This window comes from Blennius ocellaris (assembly GCF_963422515.1).
Source record: "Blennius ocellaris genome assembly, chromosome: 16".
NCBI lineage: Eukaryota > Metazoa > Chordata > Actinopteri > Blenniiformes > Blenniidae > Blennius > Blennius ocellaris.
In genome coordinates, this window is record NC_137665.1 from 7,496,130 (window position 1) to 7,511,282 (window position 15,153).

General features: G+C 43.0%; 1 protein-coding gene across 1 annotated transcript; it reads left to right on the top strand.

Moving 5' to 3' along the window:
* The first annotated feature begins 1,965 nt into the window (after positions 1-1,965).
* On the top strand, positions 1,966-9,853 carry cbx4 (chromobox homolog 4 (Pc class homolog, Drosophila)). The gene is made up of 5 exons (XM_080511166.1): positions 1,966-2,202; positions 2,345-2,388; positions 3,134-3,199; positions 5,178-5,244; positions 6,901-9,853. The coding sequence occupies exons 1-5, from the start codon at positions 2,134-2,136 to the stop codon at positions 8,308-8,310; spliced, it is 1,656 nt and encodes a 551-aa protein (XP_080367292.1). The 5' UTR covers positions 1,966-2,133; the 3' UTR covers positions 8,311-9,853.
* Positions 9,854-15,153: the final 5,300 nt, after the last annotated feature.

Here is a 15,153-nt window from a genome sequence, read left to right on the forward strand (position 1 = left end):
CCGACGGGCTGAGTCATGGGATTTTCTAAATGATGATCTCCGTCTTGACGCAGACTTCGGGCGTCATTCCCGTCAAGTACAAACACAAAATGATACATAATTTGTGTTTTGGGTATCATTGTGGGTAAACAGCTGTCAGGTGAATACCCACAGCTCCAGAAATAAGACGCAATAATGCTGTCACACCTGCAGTTTGATCATGCTTTCCAATCGGGGTCGGCTATTTGATTTGACCGTGTGATAATAGAGGAAAACGGCACGTTTATCGGTGTCATTTCATTCGGGAGCTTGTTTTGTTTATGAGCAACTTAATTTCTGTCCCTCTCTGTGGGTTTCTATCTGCCTTTCTCGCTCCCTTCTTGCTGTTGCTAGGGAAGCAGGGCGTATTCGCTCCCTGGCCGCTGATGAAGGGCACGCGGGGAAAAAATCGGAATCGTTCGTAAATACGGCGAGTTAATCGAGCGTGTTTGTGGCGGACCGAGTCTTAACCCCATCTTGTACCAATATCAGTAGTCAAACTCGGGAAACTAAGAGTATAAAATGCAATATTTCGGTCCTTTTGGTCCATTACCTTATATGGCAGGGCAGAGATATATCGTGCCTGTATTTAATAGGCTGGCTGCTGCCGCTCTGCTTACAGGCTTCGTTTTAACCCTTGTGCTGCTGAATTATTTTAGGAGCAAGGAAAAAAATATCACTTTTAGCCTCCCTGCTTCTCTTTTCACACGATCCACGCCTCAAAAGCAAACGACTCTCCGCGTTTGGTAACGACCAACACAGCGACGGCTCATAATTTACGCACAGAAGTCGCGATTTTACGCACCGACTTGCGTTTTTCGTTCCTGTTTCTGATTAAGCCCCCGTAAATCAGTTGGCTTCATGTGGAAGACGTTTACAGCACATAATACATGTTAACTGTTGGTAGGGTTTAAATCGTCCTATTATAAGATAGACATGCTACAACCAATATTTCAACCCATAACAAGCTGCAGAGATGGGTTTAGGGGGGAAACGAGCTGTGCACTCTGGCAGTTCGCCATAAGAAACTTGCCACAGGTAGCTCAAGGCTGCAAAAGCAAAACCTTCTGCTGTGTGTCAAATTAACAGCAGTTGAGCCCAGAGGACGTAGCACTTGTTTGACTGTCGGTGTGTGTGACCTATATTTGCGAGGCGCCTGTTAGATGAGAGAGCTGTAAAGTCACATATATATACAGCCGTGCTGCTTTAAGGGGATCGGAAATAAAACGGGAACTGTTTTCATGAGTCTGTCAGTTTAGGTTGAGAGTGATAACAACAACTTCAATAGCACAGTGCTGCCACTTTCAAGGCTAAATCAACGTTATTCCCATGGTATTACGCAAGTCTCCAGATGATATATTATATATATATAAAAAAAAAAAAAAAAACCTGAACAGGGTTCACATCAAACCTGAAATCCAACTGCTTTACATGTAACTTTAAAGCTTTACAATTGACTGAAATCACTGAAAAGACATTTGTAATGTATGTATTTGACTGTGTTAAGATAGTCAACATTGCAGCATATATGTCTATCCATATACTAATTCGTGTAAATGATATGTACTGGACTAAACATGCAACTGAACCAGGTTGTGTCTGTTGTACAAGGGCGTCCCGAAGCTTCACGTAACTGTGTGACTGCCAGGGCGTGTTTATATGCATATATAAGTCCCGTGACGGTAATGCAAAGACTGATTTGAATTTCCAAATATCGTCTCTGTGCAGTTTTTCACGGTCGGGATACAACTCCAACCTTTCTGCAAGGTCTCCACCTCCCCCTCCCCTCCTGACGTCATGCGCCGAGCTCAGGCTGCTCTCAGCCGCACCACTGTGGATATCTCTGTGCTCAGTACTGCCAGCACTGTGGAGTGTGCAGAGAGAGCGAGAGAGAGAGAGAGAGAGAGAGAGCGAGAGAGAGAGAGAGAGAGAAGGAGGGAGGGAGAGAGCGAGCGAGCAAAAAGACAGAGGTGGAGGGAATACACTTGGATTTGGATACAACTGAAAAACTACCAAGCGCGCACAACACGCACCGAAAACGGAAGACACACATCGACCGTGCGCCGCCGACGTTTCACACTCAATCCGTCCCCCCGCGATCGGATTCGGCCGAGAATGGAGCTGCCTGCCGCCGGAGAGCACGTCTTTGCGGTGGAGGGCATCGAGAAGAAGCGCATTAGAAAGGTAACAGACGAGGAGCGCGTTTGTGCAAACGCGGCTTTTTTTTTGGGGGGGTGGGGGGGGGGGGGGGGGGGGGGGGGGGCGTGGAGATGTTGCATTTTTAAAATGATGTAAAACAAATGCTTCTCATTCTCCACCTTCACAGGGCAAGGTAGAGTACCTGGTCAAGTGGCGAGGCTGGTCTCCAAAGTAAGTCCGATGCAATGTTGTTGTTTTTAAAAATATATATTTTTCTAAACGATGAGCGAACATAAACCGATGCAATGACAAGTCTATACATTTTTACCAAAGCAAGTGTTGTTACTTTAATTTGGCATCCATCAAGGGCGTGCGCGCGCAATCTGAGTGCGTGCGCGTTTGTGTGTGTGTGTGAGCGGGGAGAGCGCGCTCGGTATGCGTTTCAGTGTATCCGCGGATGCCTTCACTAATTTATGCGAGGGAAGGGGGTAGGCACAGCCATGTAATCCCGTTTTAATTATTTCTGCTCTGCCAGCGAATTTACGAGACAGTGGTGCTAAAATGGCCGACTGTATGGTGCTGAAGGACCGTTTGAAGGGCACATACACACACTTTTCTGTCAGATTATTCCCCCTTTCTGCATTGCTCGTACCTCACGGTTGGTGCGGCTGCAGCGGCAACGTTTTCCTTACGTTCCTGCAAAATCATCCGTCTGCAAGTTGAAAATCTATTATATTTTTTGCAACAAAATGGATGTGAAAATAAAAAAAAAAATTCGGTTTAACATTTGGAAACGTGCCCGTTTTCCTGTTTTCAACAGAAGATATGGTAATGTGCACGTTATGTGACAGTGTTCATGAGAGGATGAGGCATGTGCGGGTCAGTTGGAAAGGGGAAGTTTTTTTCTTTCTTTTTTTTTTTCCTTTTTTGCACGTGATGGTTTGTTTGACAGTTTGTTTGCTCCCTCTGTGTGCAGGTACAACACATGGGAACCAGAGGAAAACATCCTTGACCCGCGTTTGCTCGTCGCGTTTCAACACAGGTGAGAGAGCGAGAGAGAGAGAGAGAGAGAGAGAGAGAGAGAGATGGACTTCGGACTAGGCCGCGAAGCCTCCAGTTCAACCATGACCATATAAGGGCATGGGAGGAGGGGCGCTCCAGTAACTCTACCACTGCCCCCCCCCCCCCCCCCCCCCACCCCCTCCCCTGTCCCCTTGGGACCCTACCCTGGGGAAACACTGGGGGTATGGTAGTAAGATTACCTGCAGGACAATAATAGTAGGAGTGGAAATATGCATGTTAGAAAGATCATTAAAAGAAAAATGTGCATTCTTCAGTTGAGGAATACATATATTTATCTAGAGAATGTGCATTGGTATCCTACTTATCCTAATCATTTGTGTTTCACGGCATTTTGTAAGTGAGAAGGCACTTCCATAAGGAAGAGCAGGTGGTAAAATGGGGAACGTGCTCCACTCGGGGAGCATGAGGACTGTGCAGGCCTGCTGGTGGTTTGTTGTGGTTTTCACATGAGGAGGCCGAGCAGCTGTCCGATGGGATCTTCGTCACTATCAGCGTGAGGTGTACTTTTACACTTTGCAGGTGTTTGCACCGAAGAGGAATAATACTAGTATTACCACTTTGACATGCACTTACCCTAATTTTGTCATAGACAGAATATCTCTACCTGCTTTTGGGGCATGGACTTGGAAAGGGATCCAGACATCCATCTTAGGAGTTGAAGTGCACAACTCCCTCCACTGCCGCTATCACTCTAGCTTCATGTGTGCACAGTGGCGGCTAGCCCAGCAAACTGAAGCTGTCCGCTGTCTGTGCAGGCCAGTGGGCCGTTCATGGGACCGCGTGAAGATATGATGGCTTGGGAAAGGAATTTGCCTTTCTGAAAAGGCTAATTGACACGCAGTGCTCTTCGCCGTTTCCAGTGTATTCGGCTCTCATATTCCCCTGCAGCCGGCCTGCCTGCCTGCCTGCCTGCCTGGCTGTGTGTGTGTGTGTGTGTGTGTGTCTGGCTATGTGCTGATGGTCATGGAGTGCTGCTTCTGCGCCGTGTGTGTGTGTGTGGATTCCTCTCTGCTCCCAGTGGATGGGGGAGGGGATTCAACTGGGGAGTCTGTAATTGCCAAATCTTCTGTGAATAGGGGTCACCCCGTTAGACACTGTGCGAAATTGTACGCATTACAGCAACGTAGAGTGTATGTTGTGGCAATTTTCCGCCATCTATGATCGTCCGAACATCTGTAGGAAGACGGCCAACAATAGGCCGTGTTTACGCATGCCTGGTGGAGGCTGTGTACAGCTGGCCTTCACCCACCGCTGGTTATTTATGAGCCAATGATGAGTCAAGGTTTATATCGGGGAGCAATATTTCACAGACAGGCCGGTGCTCTGTCTTGTCGCCACGACTACAATAACACGTTTCTCTCTCCCTCAGTAAAAAAACCCAAAACAAAACCAGCTCCAAAACGTGTTTGTTGTTAGTCTATTTATCATCCTGCATTTACCAAAAATGTAGGCAACATGTAAGTTTTAAATACCACTGTGCGACACTCCACAATGTATTCATTCAATTTCAGTTCTACCTCATGACCCTAATTAGAGATCGAATGTAAGAAGAAGATGGGTGTGTTGCAGGAGGGAGGATGTTTGAAAGACAAGTAGGGATTCTTCCTGCTGTAGCCTTAATTGAATTTCTCTAGGATAATGAGAATATGGAACGGGTCGATTACCATGGAGAGCTATGCAAATAAGGACCATAATGCTTTGCAACAGATCACATGTGCACATTCATTAGTCCCCTGAATCAAAATACTACTTTTGACCTTGACTAGGTAAGGGAAATTGAATGAATAATCCAAATGCTAAAACCTGTAATTTTCTATGTGATATAATTAGATTCTTATTGTGAAAAGGTGTCTGGAAGAGGAAGCGTTGTGTGTAGAAGGTAGATGTGTTGTCAAAGATTTAATGGATTGAACTGTAATTATCTTTTGTTTTCACAGAGAGAGGCAGGAGCAGATGATGGGATACCGTAAACGGGGGCCGAAACCAAAACATCTGTTACTGCAGGTAACCGTCTACGACTTCTTAGTGACAGAGTCATTTCCGCAGGAATGTCCTGCCTTTAGCAAACGACGCTTTGTAGTTTCTCTCTGTCAGGTGTGGCCAGGCTTCCCTGATTGTATTCAAGGTTATTTATAGATTTCTTTGAGTACCTCGGATGCCAACCGGATAGAGGACTCACTTCTAAAGGTGGATTTCAATGCACATTCATCATGAAACCTTGTTATTTGTCAGAGGTTATGTTGTGCAAAATGGCGACACATTCAAAGCTCTAATCCTTCTGTCATGAATGTTTTTCTTTCTGCTGCATCAGGACAATCTTTTATCTTAGTCTTCTATTACTAATTCTTTCCCACAAGACAGAATAGGTGGTTGAAAATAGCACCCCGCCGTGCTTTATCTTAGCTCAGGCATTTGCAGGGCTGTATTCTGAGCCGAATGTGATTATATATTTCAGGAGACTCTGAGCTGATTGCTATGCAGTGTCACATCTTAAGAAGCATACCACTCTGCCAGAGTCACACGTGGCCAGCAATCAGGGATAAAGCGTGACATGTCTGGTGGCACTTCTCTGACCTCAGGTCATAGCCACAGCGTCTTGAGCGTTCCGCTGCAGTGCTCCTCTGACGGCCGCGAGGGTCAGTCTGTACAGGAGGGGGGGAAGGGACTCCTGGGTGGCAGAGGGGAGCATGAGTCTTGATTGGATGGATTATTTTGATTTCTGTATGGCTTCAATCTTCTGTACTCAGTTTTTAAGTGATGCTGCAGGGTTTATAAATCGACTGTAGTTCATAGTTTTATTGAATCCATGGAAAGGGTTGCATTATGTCCTCTGTTGAGCTTTGATATAGCTTGATCATCCATCCAACTTTCATCAATGTCACAAATAACCCCCGTGATGTCATATTTCAACTTGGACTTGGAGTTGTTCCTACAAAACTAACATGGACTTGAAAATTCTGGACTTCGGGGTTTACATTCTCCACCTGGCCAATTGTGGGGGTGGCAGTGAAGAACTGAATCACTGGTTTAGGACTATTTTGGACAAATGTTTATGTCAATGGATTACTCAAAACAATGACACCAGGAAAATCCTTGTTTACAATGACATGAGATGTTACAGCCAATGCCATATTTGTTCTTTCTCCAATATGTTTATGATAAAAAGAAGGCTGTTTTTGTCTTCCATGATTCGAAGAAAAAAAATTCTGCTCGAGATATAATAATATGTGTGAGAAAGGATTTTGTATTTTAGTTTTAGTCCTATTATTCTCAGTAAATTGTCAAACTCCAGTCTGATAAGGGATTTATACAACTATAACAAACATGAAGTATGACTTTAACTATTGTATACTTTTAGAAAATAATGGTCAAGCAGTTAGTGAAGCAATCTTGTAACTAGAATTTCTGTAGTTTGAATCCACACCGCTGACAGTTCACTGAGCAAGGCCCTTAACCCAATTGCTCAGGTTTCGTCAGGGCATCCGAGGTCAAACTGGAGCGGAACCAAACGCGCTGATCACATTATCCACTGCAATGACCCCAGAAAGAAGCAACTGAAATGCATTCAAATCGCATTGATTTTTATAAATGCGGCGGACAGAGATCACACAGTTTGATGCATGGTCGAAATGCTAAACTTAACTCTGTTTTTTGTTGAAGGTGCCCTCGTTTGCCCGAAGATCCAGTATGCCTGCGAGTTTGGAGGAAGCCTCTCAGGATGCAGACAGCAGTGTGAAGCCCGATCCCATCCAGGTCCAGCGGCCGCAACCTCAACAGTACCAGCTGAACAGCAAGAAGCACCACCAGTACCAGCCCAGCAGCCAGGAGGTCCCTGCTGATCAGCTTACCAACAGCAAAAAGAAGTTCATATACCAGTTAAACAGCAAGAAGCACCACCACTATGAGCCTGACCCAAATATGTACGATGCACAGGCCTCAAGACTAAAAGAGGTGGTCAAGGTCCAGGAACCGGCCGGCAAGTTGGCAAATCCTGGCTGGAACTTACCGCTGGCCCTGCAGCAGAAATGGGTTCGGGACAAAGACACAGGCTGCTTGAGCAAAGTGAAAGAGTTGGCGGTGGAGGTGAGAAAACCTGCTGTCAAAGAGGCAGAGAGCGAACAGGCCCTTAAACCCAACCCGAAAGACGCAACCCTTCCAAGTGCTATTAGCAGCAAGATGAAGATAATCAAGAATAAAAACAAAAATGGACGTATTGTTATTGTCATGAGCAAATATATGGACAACAACAAGGTTCATGGAGCAAAGGGTAAACATGGGGAATCATCCAGGGAAGAGAAACCCCACAACCATCTAAAAGCCAAACCGTCTGAAAACAATCTCGCACAAAGAACCAAAATGGCAGAACACCCGGAGAACGGTATCCCCAAAGAAATATGTAACGGCAGTACCCTCCCTGCCGCGGAGCACCCTATCAAATGTTCCCCGAAGGACAGACACTTCTCCAAACCATCACCGAGCACGGCAGAGGAATACAACACAGAGGTGGCTCGGGGTCAGGCGGATCTTCCAGATGATTTGCCCCTGCAGCTCACAGCCAGCTCCCCCTCTTGGACTACTGACACCAACATCCCGACACCGACAGCTGTTGACCAGATAAGGATCCCGTCCTTTCCTGGCGACCGCAAGAGAAAGCTGTCAGATCCCGCGGACGACAGGAACGTGTCCAAAGTCTACCTGACTTCGAGGACTTTCAGTGTGCCTGACCCGGTGGTTACACCACCTCAGGACAAACCCATGGACCTCCACTGCAGCGGCCCACGTCACAGCAGTATATGTACTTATGAGGTCCCGGGCAGTCAAGAGGAACCGATGGACCTCAGCTGCCCTAAAGCCAAGAAGCAGGTTGAAGCAGAAATACAGCCACAGCCTGAGTCAGAGCCTGCTGTCATCGATACACCTCCCGTAACAGAGACAAACACACAAAAACAAACAGAGGAATCTAAAAAAGAGCCCATTAAAAAAATCTCACCTTTTATGGGAAATATCATCATAACTGACATCACAACAAACAGTCTGACTGTCACCTTCAAGGAGTATGTAACTTTCTGAGAATCGCTTTATAAAATGTGTGATGAAATGATCCTGTTCATATGTACATGTGTAAATATATCAGAATTTTGTATATGTGAAAATTTATAATTTATCATCCAAATTCAATATGTTTCTTATAATGTTTTATACTGTAACTCCTCTGTGATGTTGTAGCCAAGAAAGTGCCCTCGAGGATTTGAGCGAATGCATTCAGGTGGAAGCATTCCACTGAAAATATATCTGTTTATTTGTTGTATGGAGCTTAATGCTGTGTTTCATACCTGTACCAAACTTGTAACCTGAGATGTATGAAGGTTTATACATATTTTGTATTAATAATATCTCTTATTTTGGTCCTAATAGAAAGTAGAGAGGAAGTTGTCGAGTATATTGTGATCAAAGATCAAATTGAAAGCACTTAATTGCATCTTCATGCGTTTGCTTGTGTCATCGCTCGTAGACAAAACAGCGACAGTCTTATTTCACTTCTTATTTTTGCTGTGTCACCATCAGGTACCCGGAGAAAGGAACTGGCATGTTAATTCCCATGCCTTCATTGTGGCTTGTTTAAGAAAAATCTGGCCATGACATGCATATTTAAAATGCAGGTGTGTCTGAATACAGTGTGAACACAGTGATAAATGTGGGATACACTCCACTGCTTCAACAACGTTGAAGCAACGTCCCAGCCCTGTAGTTTGTCAGGTTCCGTTCTTGAGATGCGGCTAAGCCGCCTGTGGGTCTGCAGTTGCAATCTGATCTGATAATATATTGCACATTTTACAATCGGGTTGCATTTTAGGGAAAAATAATGTGACACATGCAGATCAGACACCATTAAGAAAATTGTGTCATTTGTCAAACTCGTAACTTCTGTTATGACGTATTGATTTCTTACTGTCATGAGGTCGTGATGTATTATGATGTTGTTGACCCCACGATAAACTGGTGTTACGTTAAACCTGCTCTTCCCGTCGGTTTGCTTAAAGTCATGCAGATTTACAGCATTCATCTCATCTCGTTAATGAAGCTAATGATATGATCTGAAGAACAAATGTGAGCACTGTTAGTTGTAGAGAGCTAAACTACCAGGGTCTTTGAGTGTGATATAGAGATTAAATGTGGGTTGCGAGGCTGACTTTGTATACTGTTACATGCAATCCAGGAAATGCACGCCGTTTTGATTATGCTGCTGGAAATTGAAAATATCAGAGCTGTTGGATGTAACCCGCATTTGAGTCTAAATGGCCTTCTACGCACATTTAATGCAGAACCAGTAAGAATGCTAATAATAACAATGAAGAGTGCTTATTTATTGACATTTAATGTTTCTCAAAAACAATTAAAAAATGTTTTGCTGCATCAGAAGCTGCAATAAGTCAGTTTGAATAGTTTCACCTCTTTGAATGACGTTGAGTCTGCTTCTTATTTTTTATTTTTTTGCTATATTTTGCTAATTTTTTTTTTTTTATTGCACTCTGTTGAAAAATGATTGTCATAAAGTATGTCATGCCAGAATCTGCCTGACTTGTTGTTGGCGCAGCTTTTTTGGATGGTATGTTTCCCAATAAAGAAAGAGATTTGACCTCTGATATCTTGTTGGTGCTGGTGGGGGGGGGGGGGGGGGGCATTGTGTGTTTAAACTTTGCTTTGTCTCTGTTTTATGGAGTAACGTTTCTTGGTGTTCTTTCGTGTTCCAGCATAAGATTTATGGACCATTGTTCTCACCCTGGAGTTTCTCTGAAGCCTCTTTGCACATGGAACATTAAACACTAGAAACACTAACATGGTTGTGAGCCATGAATAGGAAAACAGATCACGTTGCATAATCACAAACGATCCCGCACAAAGGCTCCTCTGTATCGCATAACTGCAATGGTCACTTGTATTATTAAAACCTCATATATGCATTATTTTTATACTGCAGCTCAACCCCGAGCAGGAATGTAAACACGCAACATAAGAGGGGGATGGCTATTATGTAATTCTAAGATTCTATCAAGAAAGAAAAAAAGGCTTCAGGGAGACAAAGTATGTGGCCACCACGGGGATTATAAGTGTGTTTGTGCAGTGGAGAACAATGTAGCAGGAATAATGTGGCACTTAAATGTCAGGTTTCTGGCTGAACACTGTTGTATAAGACTGTTCAAAGGGCCTGTGTCACAATGACACAGCAAATCTACCTGTAACTGTCATCCAATAAAAATTTAACAGGTTTGCTCTAACAAACACAAACAGATACATAGGGGTGTATATTCACCCTTGCTCCCCACAGCTTTTATGAATGAACCTCAAACAGTGACCTTTCTTGACACTGCCAAATGTCAAGGGCCTCCCCTTGACTGTCTTGATCACCCAGAAAAAAATAGAGCTCAAACAAACTAAGAATAACTCGTGAATGTTTGGAACAATGTGAGAGGCGTTTTTATTTTTTTAATTCAGTAACTGACTAAGAAAAACAAGATAAGCCTTTAAAGGGGTGTGACAAGAAACAAAGCCTGTGTGTTAGTTTAGTGCTTATCCACTCTGCGATGCAGTTCACCTTATTTAAAGACGTTCCGCCATCTGATCTGGATGATCACTGCCAAGGTCGTTTTTACTTCATGTTGTGTTTGTATTATTGTGGTTTGAAGGAGCATAAAACCTACTGAGAAACAAACAAGCAAAACAAACAACAAAAAAACGTTTTGGGAAATTAATAGGAATATTTTTTTGGGAGGGGTCCCTGGAGGCTTCAGAGATTACACACGGCTTGCTTTACAGCTTTAAGCACGTATCTCGGTCCTCGTCGTTAGTCATAGTTTGTCAGAAATGATCTCACCTGGAAACCGGTTCTATCGGGATGTCGATCAAATGTATTTCTTCAATGCCGATCATGTTTTTTTTATCCTTCTCTATGTCTTTCGTCTTGGGCAGTGTCGCATTTAACCCACTAGAAGAAAGAAATCAAGAGATAATAGCCACGTCATTTATTTAAAAAGTAAGTCGTGTGTTTCTTTTTCCAGGTTTCCATCAAATTACGCATTTTAAGTGTTAGGCAGAATGAGCAACTGAAGTTTACAATAAGGTCGGGAAAGACGGGAGATATGCCACGCAATCATTAATGTAAAGAGGCCCTCTGGGGCTGCCTGAACCTTCCAACCAAAGGCACATATAATTTGTGTTGTACATGAAAATGAGCTGATTTCCAAAACCAGGCGTGTACGTGACGCGCGTCCCTCTCGGAGAGGTGATCTCTTTAGGCCTCGTGGCTTTGAACCATCTCAGTCCTGCATCAGTAGCTATAGGGAACTGAAACATCGTCGAGGTGCATGGGGGGGGGGGGGGGGGGGGCATATTTATAGCCCAAGTGTGATGTTTCACATTCCCCCTTTATCATCGTGCCCAGCAGCAGCAGCAGCAGCAGCAGAAGCAGAAGAAGAAGAAGAAGAAGAAGAAGAAGAAGAAGAGGAGACAGCAGCAGTCTGCTCAGTGTTGGTTTAATCCCTGCAGCAGGTTCATGTCACTTTAATCCTGCGGGATGACCCGCCGGAGGCCTGAGCTCCATCACAAATTGTTGGAATATTTACAGATAAAAATGCAAAAATCCTTTAACCAGTGTGCATTTTGGGGAATTTGATGGCAAATGCGCAAACATTTAAATAGACTTGATCACCCCGACATAACCTTTTTGCTGCAAGAATATATATTATGGGCAGATTTGATGTAGAAAGCTGCGTTTGAATGAACGCTGTGGTGAAAAAGACGTCTCCTAATTCAAAACATGCGCTAGAATACAGCAATGCTGAAGATCGCAGCTACACAGGCTTCGGTTTTTTTGGTTTGTGGTTTTTTTTTTTTCTTCTTCTTTTCTCTCTTCTGTCTGAGCCACCTTCAGCAGAAAATGTCGCCCGGTAAGTAGGACAGTGAACCGCGAGCAGTGTGCAGTATAGTTGCCCAGAAACCAGAGAGCCAATAATGTTCTCACAGAGCCAGCTCTGTTTATTCATGTACGGCTGTCGCCATTGCGGCTCACGGAGACTCACTTTTCATCGACTCACAGCCAAATATGGAGAGCCTCACAACAGCAGCAGCGGACGCGGCGGCGGCGGCAACGTGCAGCGTGCGCTCTGTGCGCGCGGCAACGCGCCGCGCCGCACGGTGCCGCCTCTCCCCGCAGCGCGCACCAGTCCTCCCTCTGTCTGTACAAACCGTGCAGGCTCGAGCCATTCTAGTGCCGAAAGGAAATGTCGGTCTACAGCCTATGACTATCAAAATGGTGGTTCATATTTCGACTGCAGCCACAACGCATCTTTTGTCCGCGGCGCTCCCGCCTTTGTCTGCTCCACTGCGGGGGGAAATTCAACAGACACATATAGACGCAAATATGCGAACTCGCTGTTTTATCCTCGTAGACACAATCTGGAATAAAGGCTGATAAATAGGGGCTGCCACACCTCTCAGCCTATTTCACCAACCCGCGCTTCATATTTATTAATCTGCGACAATATTCTTCGTTTAATTAACCCCAAGAGCCCAATTACAAATAAATAATAAAATGTGCCCCCTTACTTCCAAAGGTGTAACTTCAGGTAAATTCAAGGCTGTGTTTTAAGTGTTTATTCTACATAAACAACCGCACACACGACAGACGACATTGTACTTAATCAATACTAAATATCTGAAGTTAATTGGCGTCAGATTACTGTAAAATATCTCGAAATGAAGTCACTGCTAAAGGCGCATCTTTCTGCAAAACATACAGTGTCCTGTGTAAACAACACAATGCCCACAAAATTGTTTTCGGTCAGCTCCTTGCCCATCACAGTTCCAACCAAAAGGTTTTTTTTCTCCTGATAATTCACGCGTATGCTCCAGTCTTGTTTTATTTATTTACATGTTACCTGGACAGGCATGCCGACACTGCTTGAGCAACACGTTTACCTTTCCACAAAATTTAACTCTTATAATATAGAGATAAAATGGAGAGGAAGCGCGAAATGTGTGCCTTGCGTGCATCGGTTGGTACATATTTTATTCTCAGGTTTGGCTTGTAATTTTTGTCTAAATATTGCGTAATATATGTGATCAAAATCAATTTGCTATTTTATCATATTATTTTAATCGAATAGCAGAGGAATGTAAAACCCAGCAGTTTGGGCACCACAGACAAAAATGACAAATAAATGCGAAGCTCTTGTTTAGTGCATATTTATGAGAATAATGTGTTTCTGATTTTTTTTTTAAAGGCAAAGAAAGAGAGAGAGAACAGTGATTACTTTACAGAGAATCGAGGTGGTATAATAATAATAATAATAATAATAATAATAATAATAATAATAATAATAATAATAATAAGTTAAAATGTAAATAGGCAACAATAATGATGTTCAAGTGTTTAGTTGTGGTTTAAAATAATATATGAAAAATGTTACAACAGTAATACAACAACAACAATAATAATAATGATAATAATAATAATAATAATAATAATGATAGTACCAGCGACACAAATTAAATATTTTTTAGTTTAACTTTCAATTAAAAAAACACAAAAGGATAAATACGTATAGAAAACAAAGGCAAATGCAAACATTTTTTTCAACCTTGCAGTGTTTTAAATATCTTTGTTGGTTTTCAATAATTGTTTCGCTTGATTCGCTTTAAAATGGGACTTTTGGCGTTTGATGAAAGTCGCCTGGTCATTTGTTTATTTAAAAAATGTTTAAGATTTGAAACGTCGCTGTTTTGCGGGGTGATTCCAGATACATTTAAAGATTTTAATCTGTAATTTTAGCAAAGTCCCAATTCAATTTAGATACCAAAACATTCCGAATAAGTTTGATTTAACATATTCCCACATTTTATACTAATAATCACAAACCCACGTGGTAAACAGGCTGTCTATCTCCAATTAAGGTATTTTTTTTAAAGCATTTTAAGAATGGCATAAGATTCGGGTTGAGCTATTTTGTTTGTTTGGAATAATTGAGATAATTGATGATTGTTCCATTTATATTAGAGCATGCTTATCAACCCAATGTCCAGTAATTTATCAAGGACACATTAAGGTACATTGAGTTTATTCACGTGAGGGACAGCGGGTGTGTGCGTCACCGAATGAGTTGCGGATCAATAAAAAAGAAAAAGAGCATCTTTAAATCTCTTAATATTCATCCCTCTTAGCGAAGCAATCTTCACGCGCCAGTGAAATACTGAGAGGAACAGTGAGCTGTTTGTAGATCATAAGCAGCGTGTCTGATAAAAATCACAGTTAAAACAGAAATACGCACACATTACGCATGACAGGAATTTCCATGGATGGTCGTGGCACATGCTGCGAGTCAGTAAACGTAAATCTGTTGGATATATACATTTAATTATTCAATTATTTGGTTTGTTGTAAGTAAATATTTTCTTGGAAAATCAGTCAAGAAGATATGCTCTAATGAGACTGTATCCAGGCCTGTATTGCGATCGATTCCCTTCAAAGGAAGCTTTAATTTGTGCAATTTGTTGACGAGGATTTGAATTTTTGGTTATTGGATCAGTAATAGGTCTTGATTATTATTTTTATTTTTTTACCGTCACTTACATAAAAAGAGGACATTTGACTTTTTGAATGTTAGTGTGTTTTAAAAAACAAACAAACATTATGTCATTATTTACATGTATTTTTTTTTGTATCGATGTGTGTCTTTCATTGCGTGTGGGCTGTGTGGACCCCCTCCGGGACCTCGGGGGTCAGCGGACCCGCTCCGGGAGCCTCTGACTTGATCCAGTGTGCCAGGCAGACATTCCTGTACAGCAGCCAGAGCCGAGCAGAGCCGAGCAGAGCAGCGGGGCTCCTCCCCCTCACTCACAAACCCGGAGCACGTAGCA